General features: G+C 52.5%; 1 protein-coding gene and 1 long non-coding RNA gene across 6 annotated transcripts in view; one reads left to right on the top strand and one right to left on the bottom strand.

The window, feature by feature from the left end:
- Positions 1 to 16,974, top strand: part of TTC28 (tetratricopeptide repeat domain 28) — a 755,749-nt gene that overhangs the window by 729,626 nt on the left and 9,149 nt on the right. For 3 of the 5 annotated variants that reach the window (XM_055252441.2, XM_063623363.1, XM_055252445.2), the window contains 7 exons: positions 290 to 469; positions 2,575 to 3,295; positions 5,554 to 5,678; positions 8,348 to 8,579; positions 9,203 to 9,279; positions 11,043 to 11,066; positions 11,860 to 11,989. In XM_055252441.2, the coding sequence (XP_055108416.2) occupies positions 290 to 469; positions 2,575 to 3,295; positions 5,554 to 5,678; positions 8,348 to 8,579; positions 9,203 to 9,279; positions 11,043 to 11,066; positions 11,860 to 11,989 (1,489 nt within the window). The remainder of the gene's footprint in view (positions 1 to 289; positions 470 to 2,574; positions 3,296 to 5,553; positions 5,679 to 8,347; positions 8,580 to 9,202; positions 9,280 to 11,042; positions 11,067 to 11,859; positions 11,990 to 16,974) is intronic. The other 2 variants (XM_055252442.2, XM_055252446.2) reach the window with 1 other exon arrangement.
- LOC129467737 (uncharacterized) overlaps positions 1 to 16,974 on the bottom strand; it is a 92,622-nt gene that overhangs the window by 7,122 nt on the left and 68,526 nt on the right. Inside the window, exons 4-5 of the long non-coding RNA XR_010117113.1 lie at positions 2,997 to 4,420; positions 185 to 2,405 (exon numbers count right to left, since the gene is read on the bottom strand). This is a non-coding gene — a long non-coding RNA (uncharacterized lncRNA). The remainder of the gene's footprint in view (positions 1 to 184; positions 2,406 to 2,996; positions 4,421 to 16,974) is intronic.

Here is a 16,974-nt window from a genome sequence, read left to right on the forward strand (position 1 = left end):
TTCTTGTGAACTTCAAGAAACTGTCCTCTAACCTTCTCAGGACTGTGAGGCAGATGGATGCTGCCAGGCCAGTCCTTGCCAGTCCACAAGCGAGCATGCCAGTTGGTGCCGCTCCTGCAAGGCTGCAACTCGGCCCATGCCCCATGGCGCCCCACAGCCCATGGCGCCCCACACAAGGCCTCACCTGCTTGTGCTTGTGTCATCCAGGCCAGGGCTCAGGGTTGTCCTGGTGCCTGAAACCCCTGCCTGCTGGGCCACCCTTGTGAGCCTCTCCGTGCTTGCTCCATAGGGCCTGATGCACTCCAGCGGCCCCGTGGGCCGGCACCGGCAGCTCATCCTGGTTCTGGAGGGGGAGCTCTACCTCATTCCTTTCGCCCTCCTGAAGGGAAGCTCCTCCAACGAGTACCTCTACGAGCGCTTCGGCCTCCTTGCTGTCCCTTCCATCCGCTCCCTCAGCGTGCAGTCCAAGGTAAGGCTCACACACATGGTGGGGGGCCGGGGGCTTGTTCTCGGGGTCATGAGCCACCGTCTATCTGGTCTGACTGGGCTGTGTTACTAAGGCATAGCTGTGATCTCCTCAAAAGTGTTGATTTTATGATTTGCACGCAGGTAGCGTGACTTTAGAGTAGGTCTGTCCAAAAGCGGGACACGACCCTCATGACCCCTGGCCATTCTTTGCTGCCTTGGGAAGCCACAATTTGTGTCATGTCTAAGTTTCTTTGCTGCGACATCAGGGTACTGAGCTGCTCTGAGGTACACAGCGAGGCTTGAGGCCTGACTGAGCACCTGAGGGGGCTGGTCACCCACCATCCACACGATGCCCAGTGGGCAGAGCACAGCCACCCAATTCACCTGGCCCTTGAGCTGACTGCTGGCTGGGCCCCAAGCAGGGAGGGCAGACAAGTAAGAGTGGAGTTGAGTGGAAAACAGCCCAACAGGCCAGTGGAACTGAAAACAAGTCAGGTGGCTTTAAGGGGACAGTCAAGGACTCAGGTCTCATTCAGCAAGAATAATCAATTTGGAAAAAAAATGCCACAAAATCAAGAGAGTAACAGTGGGCCACCCTGAGTCATGGGTCTCACCCCACAGCCACCCTTGGCCCTGCCCACCTGATTAGAAACTTTTGAGCCAAGCTTTAATCTTCTTCCCCTTCTCCAAACTCTCAGAGACCCCAAAATCCTGGCTTCCCTCTGACCCCTCCACAGTCCCACAGGGCTCCGCACCTGCCTGGCCCTCCACTTGCAGCATCCCTGCCTGCCCGGCTGCAGGACTGTCTTTACCACAGGGGCCTGCATTGCTCCATCCTCCAACTCCAGATGCCCTTGAGCTGCCAGCTGCTCTCAGAGCCCTCAGACCCCATCTGCCCCAATACCCCACGGTGGGCGGGACAGGTCTTACCCAGATGGGCCTCCTTACGGTGGTGCAAAGCATAGGCGGGGTTAGGAACCGAGGCTGGGCCCTGTGCATGGGTGGCCCCCATAAGACCTGTCTTGGCTGCTTTGATGACGTGCTCATTGGCGTGGCCTAAGTGGGGTCAGTTTCGGCCTCACAGGTTTTTGTAGATCTGAATTTTGACCATTTTTGTGGCTGGATAATACTTTTCTTATGAAGCAAAGAATCAGTTCAAAGTGAAAGAAGTTATTTTCTCTAGGTCTCTCAAGTTTCCATGGCTGATTCTGAATCCCAGATAGGAAGCGAGCTGGCCTTCTCGACGCTCCTGCCACCCAGTGGCCCACCGTGCCGGCTGATAGCAGCATTCTGGGTATCAGATGCCTCCACCTTCAGAAAGCTTTTATTTTGATGACAACAGCCAGCTAGCTGTTTGTAGCTTAACCAGAAACCTGGAAGAGGCCATCTCCTGACAGGCACCTGGTGTTTCTCTTACCCAGAGTTTAAGGCATCACCAAGCAGAGGCACCAAAAAATTATTTTGAAATAACTTCATACTTAATGTTTCCCAAAAAGTACCAAAAGTCATCATAGGGGAAACTCAGGCAGACATTATTGGGCTTCTTTATGCTGATTTTCTCATTCAGTGATACTTTTTACTTTGCAGCATGTAAGGTGGAAGGGAACTAGAATCTTGTCAGTAGGTACAGCTTCTTAAAGGACTTAGTTTAGCCCTGTCTCCCCAAGATTGGCTTGCTTGTTTGCACCATTTAAACAAAATCACTCTTCAAATACCCTGACTTATCAGGAATGGGTTTCCTCTTATTTAGGAGCCACACAGGAAGGTCTGTGGGGATGAGGATTCTGGAGCAGGCTGGCCGTCCTGGGTTTCACAGCCTCTGTCCACTCTGTCATATCAGGGCCTCCTCCCCCAGTCCTCTCAGGACCCCTACCATCCAGTCCTGATGATTTTCGAGGGCTCATCACAGCAAGCATGATTCTCAGTAAGTTAGGCACCTGTGTCAAAAAGATGTTGAAAAATAAGAGTGAATGTGGTGACTGGGGAAACAGGTGGATTCAAGCTCAACCAGCAGAGAGCTGGCCGTCCCTGTGCTCGGCCGACCACTGCCGGGCAGCCTGGCTCTTCTGTCTGACGGGTGGTCTGCTTTGTCCCCTCCCCTCCTAGTCTCACTTACGGAAGAACCCGCCCACATACTCCAGCTCCACATCCATGGCGGCTGTCATCAGCAACCCCAAGCTACCATCGGCCGTGATGGACAGATGGCTGTGGGGGCCCATGCCGTCGGCCGAGGAAGAGGCCTACATGGTGTCCGAGCTGCTGGGCTGCCAGCCCCTAGTGGGCAGTGTGGCCACCAAGGAGAGGGTCATGAGTGCCCTGACCCAGGCTGAATGCGTCCACTTTGCCACCCACATCTCCTGGAAGCTGTCGGCCTTGGTCCTCACGCCCAGCATGGACGGCAACCCTGCCAGCAGCAAGAGCTCCTTTGGCCACCCCTACACGATCCCTGAGTCCTTGCGGGTGCAGGACGATGCCAGTGATGGGGAGAGCATCTCGGACTGCCCGCCCCTGCAGGAGCTGCTGCTTACCGCCGCTGACGTCCTGGACCTGCAGCTGCCTGTGAAGCTGGTGGTGCTTGGCTCCTCCCAGGAGTCCAACAGCAAAGTCACAGCCGACGGGGTCATTGCGCTGACAAGGGCCTTCCTGGCTGCCGGCGCTCAGTGTGTCCTCGTGTCTCTGTGGCCTGTGTCAGTGGCTGCTTCTAAGATGTTCATCCATGCCTTCTACTCATCCCTGCTGAACGGCCTGAAAGCCAGCGCCGCCCTAGGGGAGGCCATGAAGGTGGTGCAGAGCAGCAAGGCCTTCTCGCACCCCTCCAACTGGGCAGGTGGGAGTTTGGCCGGCTGCGGGTGCCTGTCAAGGCCGGGCCTCAGTCCTCACAGCCCCCTAACTTTATTCTGCAAGTGGGGTTGGCGAGGGGAGGGCAGGGCAGGGCCAGCCACAGAAGACTCAGAGAGCCTGTGTGCTGAGTCTTGCTTCTGCCAAATGAGTTTTTCCTACTATTAAGATCATCTTTGGACCAGGGAGCAACAGAACCATTTGCCATGAGAGTATGAATGTGAAACTCCTCCTGATGTCAGTGTACACTGGATGACCCATTCCATGGCACCCTCCTTTAACCCATGACTGTAGAAAGGAGTGTGTGGTAGAAAGACTTAGGATGGATCTAGCTCCATGTCCTGGCTGTGTGGCCTGAGATAGGTTACTTACCCTCTCTGAAGCTGTGTTCTCAGGGGTAACAAGGGGATGACGGTGGTGCGATGACACCACCCGGTCCACATTTGAGAGGATCTATAAGGAATGTACTAAATATCTTGTGAAGTTTCAGGCCCTGCATGTTCTAGAATACATGCTCTTAGTGGACCTGCCCAGAGGGTCTAGGGAGTAAAGAGAGAATGTTTCTGTGACATCTGGTCACAGGGGAGATGGGAAGGCAGGCACCCCTCCTGAATACAGAGCTGCCTCTCAGCTCCAGGCAACAACCTGCTTCCCCTGGGCTCCCACTCAGAGAGCTCTGCTGTGCGGGAGACCCTGCCAGGCCAAGACTCACAGAGTACAAACCAAACCCTGGGCCTGTTCCCTCAGTGGCCTCTCAGCCAGCCGGGACTGTTTTACCAACATACCTCATGATGCGTCAGCCTGTGGTCTTCTCTCAGCATTGGCCCCCAAAACTCCCTAGGGTATTACAAAAATCTAGAGCAAAGCAAAAGTCCCACCCATGGGTAACATTGGCCACAACCGCAAAGCAGAGTGTCTGAAAGTGTCTCAAACTTTGGGAAACAGAGGAACACCAAAAATCCTATTTTCTTAACATAAATCCAGTTGTCACATCCCGATATTGCTGGTGTCACTTTCCAAAGGTGGGTCAGTCCCTCTGCCAGGCCCTGTCAACACAGCTGCAGGGGTGGCTGCCTGGCAGCCCCAGGTGCTGGTGCCAGCTGGATGGGTCATGCTGTTGAAAGATGGAAACATTTTGCTTACTTTACAAACACAACTGTAGTATTTTTCACAGAGCTATTCAAAAAACAGAATTGTTCCTGTTTCTTCATGTGGCTGAAAAGAAGCACTTAGTTGGTCCAACAGGCACATATCCTGCCCTGCCTAGTCACCTCACTGCCGTCCCTTGGTTCTGCCAGGTGAAGCATGCACAGGCAGGCACGGAGGGCTGCTCACCTGCTTCTCCTGCTCTTAGGAGACACAGAAAGTAGAGGTGACCCCTGTGGTTTCCATTATTGTCCTCCTCATACAAGTCCTGTGCGACATGCTCCTGGCAGTCAGAAGGGACTTTGGGCCCCGCAGCATCCCACAAAACCTACTGCAGGGCTTGTGGGGACCCGGCCCCTTTCCTGTCTCTGCAGGTCTGCCCAGTGTGCTTACGGACATGGCATTTTGAAAAGGGTCTTTGTTTAGTTTTGTTGATATATAAGTCTCAACTTTGTTCTGGATGAAACCATTTTTAGTGATGCCCTCTTGTTACTTTTAAAAACAGCTCATTCTCTTAGAAAACCCTTTCCCTACATGATTTGGGGGCAGGTTGGTCCTAAAGTTGCCCGTGGGCTTGAGAACCTGCTCCCCCAGGCCCTGTTTCGGAAGGGAGTGTAGAAAGGAACGGTGGGATGCGGTGCTCCTCAGCCCAGTTGGTCTTTCCCAGCCGAACTCGGTTTGCTGGTTTAGAACTGGAGGAGTAGCCACTCCCCGCCTCCCCATGGCCCCCATGGCAAGGAAGAGATGAGCACACCTCCCCTCCCCTGGTGTGTTCCCCCCTAAAGGCCTAAGGATAGACAGATGAATTTCAGAGAAAACAAGGCAGGTTTTCCCACTGCACTTTCCTCGGCTCCTTCCTGCAAAATAGCAGGCCCCACTTACCTGAACAGATAAACAATATTGATTCTTAAAAGGAAGGGGACAAAAGGGTGCCACATCACCATCCAGTGAGTCAGATGCCCCAGGCCAGCCTGTGAGCTGCTCCCCTGCCAGGCCCTGCTCTTTCTGCTGGGTTAACCTCGAGGCATAAGTGAGCCCTAGAAGCCGGGGTGGGGCTGGGGGTCTCCAGCTGCCCTGCTGAGGTGCCTTTGCTCTCTGCAGGGTTCATGCTCATCGGGAGTGACGTTAAGCTGAACAGCCCCTCATCACTCATCGGTCAGGCCCTCACAGAGATCCTGCAGCACCCGGAGCGCGCGCGGGACGCCCTGCGAGTGCTGCTGCACCTGGTAAGGGGGTCGGGCGCCCTGCACTCAACGAGAGCTGGCAGTGCTGTGCGAGAAGGGGAAGGCAAGGGTTTTCCTACATTGGGATGTGAGCAGTTGGAGAGGACACCGTGACTGGGGCTGTGTCCAGGATGGCACTGACTGGGTTCCACAGACATCCCTGGGATAAGCCTGCTTGGGAGACCCATGTCCCAGCAAAGCGTGATGCACAAAGTGGGCAGCATCCCCAGGGTGCTTCTGCAGACATCCCCGGGATGAGCCCACTGGCCTGAGGGGTGGGTATGGTGTGTGGTGCCATACAGGTGGCTGTAGCAGTACTCGCCAGGACCCTGGGGGAAGGGCAGCCGACGACAGTGACCCACACCCTAGCAGCTTCCAGGACATGTGGCTTTGGGCAAGTCACTTTGGCTCTCCAAGCCTCAGTGTTCTCATCTGGAAAGGGTGATGAAAGTTGAACATTTCAAGGTTATTGTGAGGATTTGAGAAAATGCGAGTACTCAGCGCAGAGTCCTATTTTACCACCAGATAATACCAGTCTGCCCTTAATGAGTCCAAGTCTGATCATGCCCTTGATCAGCCTGCCTCAACATCTGTGGAGCCCAGGTGAGAGCACAAATGGAGGACCCACAGCTACATGTGTAAAAATTATCAATTGAGTCAAGAAGCAGTGACATCAAACTTGCTTCATCCTTCTACCTCGGGAACAACCTGGAAGGCCGTTTCAAATCATTTAGAGTGCTGTGCCAGAAAGACCAGCCCTGGCCCACCCCACATCTTCCTAGCCCAGTGCCAGCCTGGGGCCCATGCAGTGTGGGTGAACAGCTATGCTACAGCCAAGCTCCTTCCAAATCTGCCATAGACCCCAGGGCCTCCTTGCAGGCTGTTTGCTGCACAGCCTGGCTCCGTCCATGGTTAAGATGGAGGACCGGGGGCAGTGTCCATGCAGGCCTGGGAGCGAGCATGTCTCCTGGGCTGTGCAAACTTCTTGCCCATGGGTTGAGCCTGAACAGGGCCCTCTAGACCCCTGGCACCTGGGCCTGGGCGTGGCAGCTCTACATGCACTTCTGAGGATACAGCCACACATATTTCTTAAGCTTAGGGTCTCCTCAGGCCTGAAAGTAATCAGTATGTGAACACTGTGACCAGCAAGCCCCCAGCGTGCCCCTAGTTGGCTCGAGGAGGCCAACACCCAGGGTGCTGGGAGGCCCTCTCCACTGTTACCCTGTATCTGGAAACTGTCTGGAGCCTTTCAGTTCTCAGGTCCCGTCACCCCTGAAGTCCCTCCGTCCTTGCTGCCACTGCACACTGCTTTTTTGGGGAAATGGAACTGCCTTCTCTACCCATTAGCCACCTCCTCCCAGGCCAGGCCTCTCAGCTGCCCCTACATGGCCTTGAGGCCCCTCAGGCCCACTTAAGGGTTTCCTCTTTTTCCTTGGTATTATCTCCTGGGGTGGGTGTGGGGGCCATGGGTCAAGTTCCCCAGCCACTACCTTCTAACTCCTCCTGGATACTCCTTGACCCAGTGGGCAGTGTGACTTGGAGCCCCCCCGCTGCCCAAGGGATAGCCAGGGCTGATCGTCTGTCCTCCCAGGCAGGCTTGTTTCCTCCTGGCTGGTGTGAGTGCACACTTCCTCCCGTCTGGTGTGAGTACACACTTCCTCCCGTCTGGTGTGAGTGCACACTTCCTCCTGTCTGGGATGCCTCAGCTCTGGCATCCCAGTGTTTGCTGTAAACAAACAAACAAAAAACCTCAGGTAACATCTTGGACCACTCATACCCCTCTGGTGAGGGCACATGTGCCTCGTAGGGCACCCAATATCCCAGAGTGAACAGGGGTTTCCACTAGAGAGAGGCCCAGGGAGGCCTGATGAAAGCTGCTTGCACTAGTGTCTTTTGGGGGGGCGAGGTGTAGAGCTGGGGTCTCGCTATGTTGCCCTGGCTTGTCTTGAACTCCTGGACTTAAGTGATCTGCCTGTCTTGGCCTCCCAAAGTGTTAGGATTACAGGCGTGAGCCACTGCACCTCTCAGCTGCCACCACTTAGCCTTGAGGCCCTGCGCTACTGTTAAAACACTCACTCATGTAGTTCATGCAGCAGTGACTTGGGTGACTTCAGTGTAGAAGTGCCAGGCACCTGTTCAGGCCCTGGATGACAGGAGGGCACTTCCCGGTGGAGGGAGGTATAGGCTCCAGAGGCCAGTGTGGAGGGACCAAGGCTGAGTGGGAAGAATGGGGAAGAAGGGCATTGCCAGCCAAGACCCCATGATGGGGCCGGGCTGTGGGCAGTGAGGGGGTTCCTGAAGGGCCTGAGGGTTTATCCTAGTGGGCAGGAGCCATTACATGGTTGAGGCAGGCCCCTGACCTGTGTGTTCAGACACATTGCTTTACTGTCTGTGGAGAGTGTGGAAGGGGTTGGTTTAGGGGAGGGACAGAATCCTTCTGTTGTGCCAGCCCTCGAGGGCTCTGATTGTAAAATCCTTCCCTTCTGTGCCCTCCCTTGCTAGATGCCTAGTCAGTGCCCCAGTGTCACATCCTCAGGCCTGGCCACGTGGGCTATGTGGGGTTGCAGCGGTCAGCCTTGCTTCACCCCGGGGCTTTGTGTACCCTCAAAGCCATGCGGATGGAAACCAGGGCTGGCCTGGGTCTCTGACTCACCCCCAATTCCCCCCCCCAGGTGGAGAAGTCCCTGCAGCGCATCCAGAATGGGCAGCGCAATGCCATGTACACATCCCAGCAGAGTGTGGAGAACAAAGTGGGCGGCATCCCTGGCTGGCAGGCCCTCCTCACTGCTGTGGGCTTCCGGCTGGACCCCCCAACCAGCGGCCTGCCAGCGGCTGTCTTCTTCCCAACCTCCGACCCGGGTGACCGGCTCCAGCAGTGCAGCAGCACACTCCAGTCCCTGCTGGGTGAGCTGTGGGTGTAGGGCTGGGGCAATAGGCCTGGCTGACAGCAGGTGGAACAGTTGGTGGCCTTGGGCCCCGCATTCATGAGGATGCTGGATTTCCCAGCTAGGAGCAGGAGGGTGTCCTGAGAAATGGCAGGGGGTCCCAGACACAAGCATCTCCACACCTGGAGGAAACGAGTGCCATTTACCTGCTGTTTCCATCTGTGATGGCAGGCATCTGCGCCCCACTGGCGCTGCCCCTTCCCGGGATGATGGGAGGTCGTGCCGGCAGACACTGGCCACTACTGCCATTGTCATCAGCAGCTGTGGCCCCGATTAAGCTGTGCGGCCAACCCCAGGGTGAAGCTGGGTGCTTGACTCGGGGTGGTGCTGCCTGGGTCCTGGGAGTGTGGCCACGCCTAGAGGACTGCGGCAGGGTCAGGACTCACCCCACTTCCACCCACCTTCCTGGGAGATCATGCTGTCCTTTTCCAGGTCACACACAGACACACATGTCCAGCTGTGCTGAGCTTCTGAAAAATGCCACCGATGCCAAGGATATAGGGTTCTTTCCCCTGGGAAGGTGGCAGGCTTTTGGGTGCAGAGGCCCTTCTGAATAACTTCTACCCTTTTTTCTTGGTTTAGGTCTTCCCAATCCTGCCCTCCAAGCCCTTTGCAAACTCATCACTGCCTCTGAGACGGGCGAGCAGCTCATCAGCCGGGTAAGTCGAGCCTGGAGGGCTGAGCCAGGGCCTGAGGCCCATGCTGATTTGGAAAGGCAGAGCAACTTGGCCCTAAATAGGAACCTGTAAGTGAATGTAGTCTCACTGCCTTTGTGATTCAAAGGAGAAGAAGGTGAGGGCTGGGAGTAAGAGAATAGCCCTCCCTGGCAAGTGCTGTTTACTTGCTGTTTCCATCTATGATGCCAAGGCATCTGTGCCAGCGGTGCTGCCCCTTACCGGGATGATGGGAGGTCGTGCCGGCAGACACTGGCTGCTATTGGCATTGTCATGGGCAGCTGTGGCCCTGATGAAGCTGTGCGGCCAACCCCAGGGTGAAGCTGGGTGCTTGACTCAGAGGGGCAGGTTTGCATAGTGTTCCCATATGTGCTGAGCATCCAGGGCCTTCAGAGGATGCTTATGGGGCCCCTGTCACCTGTGATCTCAGGGCATTTCCTGAAATCTCCATTCAGTGGTCTCCTGCACCTTGTCCTCACCACCAACTTTTTCAGCTGATTGACAAGTGTTACAGCCACCCTCCCCAAGCCACCAGGTGTGGGGCCAGCCGGCCAGGATGGCTGCAGGTGTTCCCATACTTCTTTGATCAAAGTACTTAACCATGCCTGAAACAAGATAGTCACCAAGGCAAAGCAGTGAACACAGGAGCAACTCTAATGCAAGATACTGCTTAGCAGATGTGCTTTCTTTTAGGAAAATACAGATCTAGTTCAGGAGTTCGGAGGGTTCCAGTTCTTAGCATCATGTAGGTCCTTTGCAGCTTGGCCTGGGAGCTTCTCAGTACCCATGCTGTACCACTGCATTCTGGCCAGTGAGGGTCTGGACCAAGCCCCTAGGGGACAGCTGTGGGAGCACTTCTGGAGCCTGGAGCAGCCCTTGAAGAGCACAGAGCTGCTTTTCTGGCCATTTTGGAGTGGAACAATTTGAAAAAGTAATATATGTTGTTATTAGAGATATTTGCCAGCAAATTTCACTGAAGCGGAAATATTTCTATGGAGAAATAAAGCTGCTCCATCTACTATTAGCCTCTGAAACGCTGAGTGCTACCTGGGGCTGTTTCCACCTGGATTTGGAACTTAGAAGCAACAGTGACCTGTCCCCTTGGCTGAGTCCCTGCTCATTTTGTAATAAGTGTATTACGACTGCTTGTTGAATAGCATCAGGAAGACACTTCCAGAACATTGCATATTAAAGCATCCTGAACCCAGGCGGTCTAGAGGTCTGTGTTCTACAAAATCTGAAAGCCAAAATTATACTCCATTTGCAAGGTTGTGCTGAGAGGCCAAAAAGCCAGTTGCTTAATTTCTTGCTTTTGATGGGAGCACAGGGACTTTCTGCCTGATACGCTGTCGGGCCCTAGGGACGTGTCCTGAGGCTGCCCCCAGTGGTGGCAGCTGGTGGACCTTTCCTGGGTCACTCAGGAACCAGGGACTTTGGTTTCCTGAGCTGGCTACAAACACCCGCTGTGCTCTTTCCCTCCCGAGCCTCTACTGGCTGGGAAGGGAGGCCTGGCTGATGCTGCCCCTGAGCCCCTGGATCCGCACGCGGCTGGCCTGGGTGTGGCTGTCCGTTCTCCTGTGTGTCCCCTGCTGACTCTTGCTCCTCTCCCCTCCCAGTCAGAGCCGCGGGCCTGGTGTGGCGCTTCCTAAACAGTGATCAGCTCATGTTGCATAACAGCCTGTGCTTGAGTCTAAACTCTCTTCTTTCTCTCTCTTTTCTTTCTTTTTCTTATAATCTGCTGGCCGAAGGCTGTTAAAAATATGGTTGGAATGGTGAGTACTACTTTAAGTAGCAACTGTTGTCAGGTGAGCCCCTCAATCCACCCACCCCCGAGTTCCCCTGGGCAGGCTCTGAGCTCGGGGTGCACGTGCTGTCAAATGGAGCCACACGGGCTGTGGCACTCCAGGCGGGTGCCCACTGCTGCTGGACCCGGCGGCCTGTCCCCTTCTCTGCTCTGGCTCCCCTCTTCCTGCTCCACCCTTCTTGTGTCCTTGATATGACCTCCTGAGGTCCACCAGAACAGCAGGGGCAGAACCAGCTTTAAGTGAGTGACACTCTGTGAACCCACACACAGACCCCTGAGGAGAGGCCACAGACCCTGAAATCTGAAAGGAAGTGGACACTTGAGTGGGCCACATAGGTAATTCCTCGAGCTGTGAGGCTCTAAGATGTAACCGGGTTCCTCTTCGCCATCCACCTCAAGGTCCTAAAGATGACTTAAGAAAGTGGGAGGTGGCCGGTCCCCTAACTCACCCCTTCTACTCTCTATGGCCTCTCCTGTGAGGCTCTCCCACGCCTGAGGGAAGACATAAGGCTGGAAGCACAACCCGGCCCCGGCCCCAGGAGGCCACACAGCCTCTTGCCCCACTGCCCCATGAGCCTCCCACAGAGAGGACAGCAGGACAGTAGGTATGAATGCACCTGAAAAAGAATCTCACATGCTACACTCGTGAGAGGGTCATTAGCGATGCCAGTGACAGGTGACATAAGAATAATGGGTCGAGTCTTGAGGTGGGCTGGAGGGGAAGGAGACACAGGGTGCTCACGCTGTCCCCCCTTCCTCAGCTCCACCAGGTGCTGGTTCAGCTCCAGGCTGGCGAGAAGGAGCAGGACTTGGCATCAGCTCCCATTCAGGTCTCCATCAGCGTCCAGCTGTGGCGGCTCCCGGGATGCCACGAGTTCCTGGCAGCTCTAGGTAGGCAGAGCATCCTTGACTTAATGGGTTCTTGAATTCTATCTTTTAAATCTCTGTTTTTCCTCCTGGTTTCTGTTGGGCAAAGTATCTCTGTGTCTTCTTAAATATTATCTTAAAACAGTTAACTCAGGCTGGGTACAGTGGCTCACGCATGTAATCCTAGCACTTTAGGAGGCTGAGGGGGAGGAACACTTGAAGCCAGGTGTTTGAGTCCAGCCTGGGCAACACAGGGAGACCCCATCTCTACAAAAATTAAAAAAAATTAGCCGGGCATGGTGGTGCATGCCTGTAGTCCCAGCTACTCAGGAGGACTGAGGCAGGAGGATCTCTCTTTTTCTTCCAAAAAAAAATTAACTTAGATCCCAGTGGTTTAGCTGGATTCCCAAATGGCACAAATGGCTTTGTGCCATTTCCTCTGCACTGTGATTTCATCTCTGTCATTTGTGCCCATTACCTTAACATGAACCTGCTAGACTCTAGTATTATTGGAGGTCAAGTGTTAGTAGGAGCTAAAGAAAACTAAAATTAGTCATGATAATGGTTTCAGTGTTGTCCTCTGTCACTGGGTACTCAAAACTGGCAGGAAAACAGTATTATTGAAACCACCTCTGAGAGACCATGGGTACCTAGGACTGCACATAGCAGGGGCCTCAGTCAGTGCAGGACACTGGATTTCCCTTTTTTATCATTTGTAACATGCAGATGTGACTCCTGACATATTGCTGTGTACCTATAATAGTGCATCTGTTGATAGAACACAAGAGGCTGTGAGCCACTCCCCTCCTGCCCCACTTAGGGGCCTAGTGACTGGCTCAGGAACCATTTACTCCACAGGATTCTTTTGAACACCTGTTATGTGCCAGGCAATGTTCCAGGCACCAGAGATGCAGCAGTGAGCAAAAGACTAAATTCCTACCATCCTAGAGCTTGCATTCTACTGGGAGAACACGAACAAAACTAATACAGTGTCTAAGGGATCCCTTAGGAGGCGAGGGAGCTCCATGGTAGGCAGAAGCAGATGGGTGGGGGCAGCGGCCAGGACAGGCCCACAGAGACTGGGATGTTTGCAGGAGAAAGTGCCAGGCCAAGGGAACAGCCACCGAGGGGTCGGGGCGGGGCAGGGGGCAGGGCAGATCTGTGGGCTGTGATGCCAGGGAAGGCCTTTGGATTTTAAACTGAGAGAAGTGGACACCCTTGAGAAAATGGTACTGGCTGACCTCACCGTTTGTTTTTTTTTAAATTTTATTATTAGTATACTTTAAGTTTTAGGGTACATGTGCACAGCGTGCAGGTTTGTTACATATGTATACATGTGCCATGTTGGTGTGCTGCACCCATTAACTTGTCATTTAGCATTAGGTATATCTCCAAATGCTATCCCTCCCTTCTCCCCCGCCCCCACAACAGTCCCCGGAGTGTGATGTTCCCCTTCCTGTGTCCATGCGTTTTCATTGTTCAATTCCCACCTATGAGTGAGAACATGTGGTGTTTGGCTTTTTGTCCTTGTGATAGTTTGCTGAGAATGATGGTTTCCAGTTTCATCCATGTCCCTACAAAGGACATGAACTCATCATTTTTTATGGCTGCATAGTATTCCATGGTGTATATGTGCCACATTTTCTTAATCCAGTATATCGTTGTTGGACATTTGGGTTGGTTCCAAGTCTTTGCTATTGTAAATAGTGCCGCAATAAACATACGTGTGCATGTGTCTTTACAGCAGCATGTTTTATAATCCTTTGGGTATATACCCAGTAATGGGATGGCTGGGTCAAATGGTATTTCTAGTTCTAGATCCCTGAGGAATTGCCACACTGACTTCCACAATGGTTGAACTAGTTTACAGTCCCACCAACAGTGTAAAAGTGTTCCTGTTCTCCACATCCTCTCTAGCACCTGTTGTTTCCTGACTTTTTTACTTTTTATTTATTTTTTTTTTGAGACAGACGGAGTCTCACTCTGTCGCCCAGGCTGGAGTGCAGTGGCGCAATCTCGGCTCACTGCAAGCTCCGCCTCCTGGGTTCACACCATTCTCCTGCCTCAGCCTCTCCGAGTAGCTGGGACTACAGGCGCCCGCCACCACGCCCGGCTAATTTTTTTGTATTTTTAGTAGAGACAGGGTTTCACCGTGGTCTCGATCTCCTGACCTCGTGATCCGCCCGCCTCAGCCTCCCAAAGTGCTGGGATTACAAGCATGAGCCACCGCGCCCGGCCGTTTCCTGACTTTTTAATGATGGCCATTCTAACTGGTGTGAGATGGTATCTCATTGTGGTTTTGATTTGCATTTCTCTGATGGCCAGTGATGATGAGCATTTTTTCATGTGTCTTTTGGCTGCATAAATGTCTTCTTTAGAGAAGTGTCTGTTCATATCCTTCGCCCACTTTTTGATGGGGTTGTTTGATTTTTTCTTGTACATTTGTTTGAGTTCATTGTAGATTCTGGATATTAGCCCTTTGTCAGATGAGTAGGTTGCAAAAATTTTCTGCCATTCTATAGGTTGCCTGTTCACTCTGATGGTAGTTTCTTTTGCTGTGCAGAAGCTCTTTAGTTTAATTAGATCCCATTTGTCAATTTTGGCTTTTGTTGCCATTGCTTTTGGTGTTTTAGACATGAAGTCCTTGCCCATGCCTATGTCCCGAATGGTATTGCCTAGGTTTTCTTCTAGGGTTTTTATGGTTTTAGGTCTAACATGTAAGTCTTTAATCCATCTTGAATTAATTTTTGTATAAGGTGTAAGGAAGGGATCCAGTTTCAGCTTTCTACATATGGTTAGCCTGTTTTCCCAGCACCATTTATTAAATAGGGAAACCTTTCCCCATTTCTTGTTTTTGTCAGGTTTGTCAAAGATCAGAGAGCTGTAGATACGCGGCATTATTTCTGAGGGCTCTGTTCTGTTCCATTGGTCTATATCTCTGTTTTGGTACCAGTACCATGCTGTTTTGGTTACCGTAGCCTTGTAGTATAGTTTGAAGTCAGGTAGCATGATGCCTCCAGCTTTGTTCTCTTGGCTTAGGATTGACTTGACTTGGCGACGCAGGCTCTTTTTTAGTTCCATATGAAGTTTAAAGTATTTTTTTCCAATTCTGTGAAGAAAGTCATTGGTAGCTTGATGGGGATGGCATTGAATCTATAAATTACCTTGGGCAGTATGGCCATTTTCATGATATTGATTCTTCCTACCCATGAGCATGGAATGTTCTTCCATTTGTTTGTATCCTCTTTTATTTCATTGAGCAGTGGTTTGTAGTTCTCCTTGAAGAGGTCCTTCACATCCCTCGTAAGTTGGATTCCCAGGTATTTTATTCTCTTTGAAGCAATTGTGAATGGGAGTTCACTCATGATTTGGCTCTCTGTTTGTCTGTTATTGGTGTATAAGAATGCTTGTGATTTTTGTACATTGATTTTGTATCCTGAGACTTTGCTGAAGTTATCAGCTTAAGATTTTGGGCTGAGACAATGGGGTTTTCTAGATAAACAACAATCATGTCATCTGCAAACAGGGACAATTTGACTTCACTGTTATATGGACGAGCTGTCAGACATGGCCAGACTGAGAATCCTTAAAATGCTTCTTTCCTGCTGGGCATGGTGGCTCACTCTGTTATCCCAGCACTTTGGGAGGCCGAGGCGGGCGGATCACCTGAGGTTGGGAGTTTGAGACCAGCCTGACCAACATGGAGAAACCTCGTCTCTACTAAAAATACGAAAATTAGCCGGGTGTGGAGGCGCATGACTGTAGTCCCAGCTACTCAGGAGGCTGAGGCAGGAGAATCACTTGAACCCAGGAGGCGGAGGTTGCTGTGAGCCGAGATCACGCCACTGCACTCCAGCCTGGGCGACAAGAGCAAAAGCTCTGTGTCCAAAAAAAAAAAAAAAGCTTCTTCCCGCTCGGGGTCCCACTGTCTAACCTGTTTTGTGGATGACCTTCCCCGACCACCTCAACTCAAGGCTGGCTCCATGTGTTTTCAGACACCTCGTTTATTGTGAAGGTAAAGTGGGGAGCTTCAGTGCCTCACAGGGGTTCTGAATTCCCTCGGATTAGAAGCTTGGCATCCTTTACAGGTTGCATTACTTGGTTTTTTATTATTATTTTTTTTAACTTTTTTTGTAGAGATCGGGTTTCACCACGTTGCCCAAGATGGTCTTAAACTCCTGGGTTCAAGCAACCCTGCCACACGGCTTCCCAAAGTGCTGGGATTCAGGCGTGAGCCACCGCTCCTGGCCTACATGCTCTTCTTCTGTGGGTTTAAAGCATCATTTTCCTGGTGTAAACATAGTAAATTTCTATGTAGGCAGCAGCAGATGGAGGCTAGACTGAGAAGGGCCAGGTTCCCACCCGGGATGCTTCTCTTGTCACGTCTGTGAGAAGCCGTAGGGCAAGCCTTGGGGGCATTGCCACAAGTGAGTCAGCAAGACGAAGCCACAACCACAACCTTTTTTTATTTTTTTGGAGACAGAGTCTTTATTACCCAGGCTGGGGTGCTGGAATGCAGTGGCGCGAGCTCAGCTCACTGCAGTCTCCACCTCCCAAGTAGCTGGGACTTCAGGCATGCACCACCCACACCCAGCTAATTTTTGTATTTTTTGTAGACACAGGGGTTCGCCATGTTACCCAGGTTGTTCTCCAGCTCCTAAGCTCAAGTGATCTGCCTGCCTCAGCCTCCCAAAATGTTGGGATTATAGGCGTGAGCCACTGCACCTAGCCAAGACCTTGCTTTATAAAGGAAAAGCTCTCTTCCTCATGGAGCCTGAGCCTCCCTTTGGTGTGGGGGTGGTGGAGCCAGCCTTCCTCCTCTGCACACTCCCTGCTTTTGAGGTCCCTTTGCCAGATCAAGAATAGTACAGAAGGAAACCCAAAAAATCTTAACACAGTCTGTCTCTGGTGTTGTTGGGATTATGGGGGACTTTAGTTGATGTTCCAGTTATTCTCCGTATTTTCCAAGAGCCACTGATACTCAAGGGGCAGGCGAGTCGGTCTGCATG

The sequence above is a fragment of the Symphalangus syndactylus genome, chromosome 18, assembly GCF_028878055.3.
Source record: "Symphalangus syndactylus isolate Jambi chromosome 18, NHGRI_mSymSyn1-v2.1_pri, whole genome shotgun sequence".
Classification (NCBI taxonomy): domain Eukaryota; kingdom Metazoa; phylum Chordata; class Mammalia; order Primates; family Hylobatidae; genus Symphalangus; species Symphalangus syndactylus.